Genomic DNA, 2,500 nt, shown 5'->3' on the forward strand with positions numbered 1-2,500 from the left:
ACAGGAATGTGCATTTGACGGCTCGCCATTGCCTTCCTGCACCCCAACTGCCCTGCCCTCCACACCCCAACACTCACCACCCTCCACCCCGAATACACAGGCAAGACGGTTGAGTTTACGCTTGACATGCTGGACAAGGTTGGCACGGTCGACGTGCGGTTCCGGTATGTGCGGCTGCCCATCCTACCGTCTCGCTTCCTCCCGCCACACATCATCACGAAGCGCAAGCGAAAAGGGACTGCTGGTGCTGGTGCTGCTGGTGCTGGTGGTGACAGTGACGGTGGGGTGCACAGTGGCAGCGGTGCACAGCACCAGGCGACGGCTGGAGAATCAGCGGGGCGTAAGCAGACGCGCCAGGGGAAAGGCCGAGCCAACGGGAGTGTCAAGGCGCACCGTTCCAGCAGCAGCATCGCAGGCCACGGTGGCGATGGTGATGATGTCAGCACGACAAGCACCAGCAGCAAGAACAAGAGCAAGAGCAAGAAAGGTCGCACACAACAACAACAGCAGCAGCAGCGCCGCCACCGCAAGCAGTCGACAGCAAAGGACGAGAGGCAGAAGCAAGGCAGCGGTCGCGATAAGGGCAATGTTGGTGACGATGATAACGGTGATGGCGATGATGGTGGGCGGGGTGGGGACAGTCAAGCGCAGTTGTCTACGGAGGACACGAATGAGGGTGGCACTGCTGCGCCCATCGAACAGCAGTTGCAGGCGGAGGTGAGGAAACGATTTGCTTGCAGGCAATGGTGGTGACGCATTGCTTCATTCTTAACGGACGCATGCTCGCGTTAACGCACTCACTCTCACACACAATCTGTTTCTCGCGCATACACACGCACATACACACACACATACACACACCACATACACACCACATACACACCACATACACACAACATACCCATACACTCACACACTCAACGCGCACCATGTGACGTATTGGGCCAGGAGGAGAAGGACGCAGCGCGGCTGGTGTCACTGCAGGAACAGGAGTGCAGCAGCCCCACGGGCGTGCTGTATGTGCGCGTACACGAAGCAGCGGGACTCAAGCCACTCGACCGCTCAAAGTATGGCTGTACTTGTTGTTGTGGTTAGATCGTGCTGTGGTGATGTGGTGACACCGGCAACGGTGGGAATGATGCGGAGATGCGGAACCGTGATTCGCTGGGTCTTGACATGTCAGCAACAGCTCATGCCGTAGCACACACACACACACACACACACACACACACACACACACACACACACACACACACACACACACACACACACACACACACACACACACACACACACACACACACACACACACACACACACACACCACACACACACGTAGGCTGAGCGATCCGTTCTGCGTTATGAAGTGCAACGGCGCCAAGGCCCTAAGCACACCTGTCGTGTTCAAGACTCTCAACCCAAATTGGGAAAGCGTTGTTCCTCGCAAAGCGGTGCGCTAGGCCGCACATACAAATGCGTCTGCGCGCGCATCATCAGACCAACTAGCACACAAACACCCATGTGTGCACACACACATACATACACACACACACGCACACACATACACATACACACACACACCTCACCCGCAATCATTGCTGCATCGGTGCACCTCGCCTGCAGAAGTACTCTGTGTTCAAGGAATTTTTGGTGTCGGACGTGCATCGCACACGGCTGGAGTTCCGGGTGTTTGATCACGACACTTTCAGCCTCAACGACTTTATCGGCTCATGCGCCGTCAGGTGAGGGTTCACGTGCAGCCAAAGATGGATGGGCAAACAGAGACGCGCACATGCCTGCAGGTACACACACACACACACTCACTCACTCACTCACTGACACACACACACTCACACACACACACACACACACACTCACACACACTCACACACTGTTGCACATTGCCTGCTTGCACACCACGCCAACGCTGCGACGAATCTTCGTCTCCTGTTGTCCCTTCGCGTGTGTTCAGGCTTGACTCGCTGGTGTCAGAATACCAGCACGTGTGTGTGGATCAGTGGCTGACCCTCTCCTCGGCCAAAGTGCCAACCGCAACAAGTAGGTGCCGTGTTTGAGGCACGTGAACAACAATTTTTCTGCACATGACGTCACCATCACCACCAGCATCGCAACAGCAACAGCAACAGCTCTGCCATGCCATTATCGCCACGCGCACTTGGCTCGCTTCCACTCGAGGCATTCACACACCAACCCCTCCCACCTTCACACCAGTACCAACTGATGCTGCACCTTCGCATCGCTCATTCGTCGCAACCACCATCACCACCACCACCATCATGGCTGCTGCAGCCCTCGGCGACGAGATGCGGGATGACGGGCGCGGATCTGTGCGTGTGTCCATCATCTACCGCCCCGTTCCCGTTGACCAGGCGACATTCGACACAGGTGCGCACAACCCACTGTTGCCATCACACCAACCGCAACACCCGCGTATGCTCAGACTTGCTCTCTCTCTCTCTCTCGCTCGCTCATTGGAAGC

The 2,500-nt window shown here is 56.6% G+C and overlaps 1 protein-coding gene across 1 annotated transcript in view; it reads left to right on the forward strand.

Annotated features, from left to right (window-relative positions):
- PTSG_03431 (uncharacterized protein) overlaps positions 1-2,500 on the forward strand; it is an 11,549-nt gene that overhangs the window by 4,410 nt on the left and 4,639 nt on the right. The window contains exons 15-20 of the mRNA XM_004995960.1: positions 101-717; positions 949-1,067; positions 1,340-1,451; positions 1,624-1,742; positions 1,973-2,058; positions 2,311-2,406. Of these exons, the coding sequence (XP_004996017.1) occupies positions 101-717; positions 949-1,067; positions 1,340-1,451; positions 1,624-1,742; positions 1,973-2,058; positions 2,311-2,406 (1,149 nt within the window). The remainder of the gene's footprint in view (positions 1-100; positions 718-948; positions 1,068-1,339; positions 1,452-1,623; positions 1,743-1,972; positions 2,059-2,310; positions 2,407-2,500) is intronic.

Source organism: Salpingoeca rosetta, assembly GCF_000188695.1.
Source record: "Salpingoeca rosetta unplaced genomic scaffold supercont1.7, whole genome shotgun sequence".
In the NCBI taxonomy this organism is placed as follows: Eukaryota; class Choanoflagellata; order Craspedida; family Salpingoecidae; genus Salpingoeca; species Salpingoeca rosetta.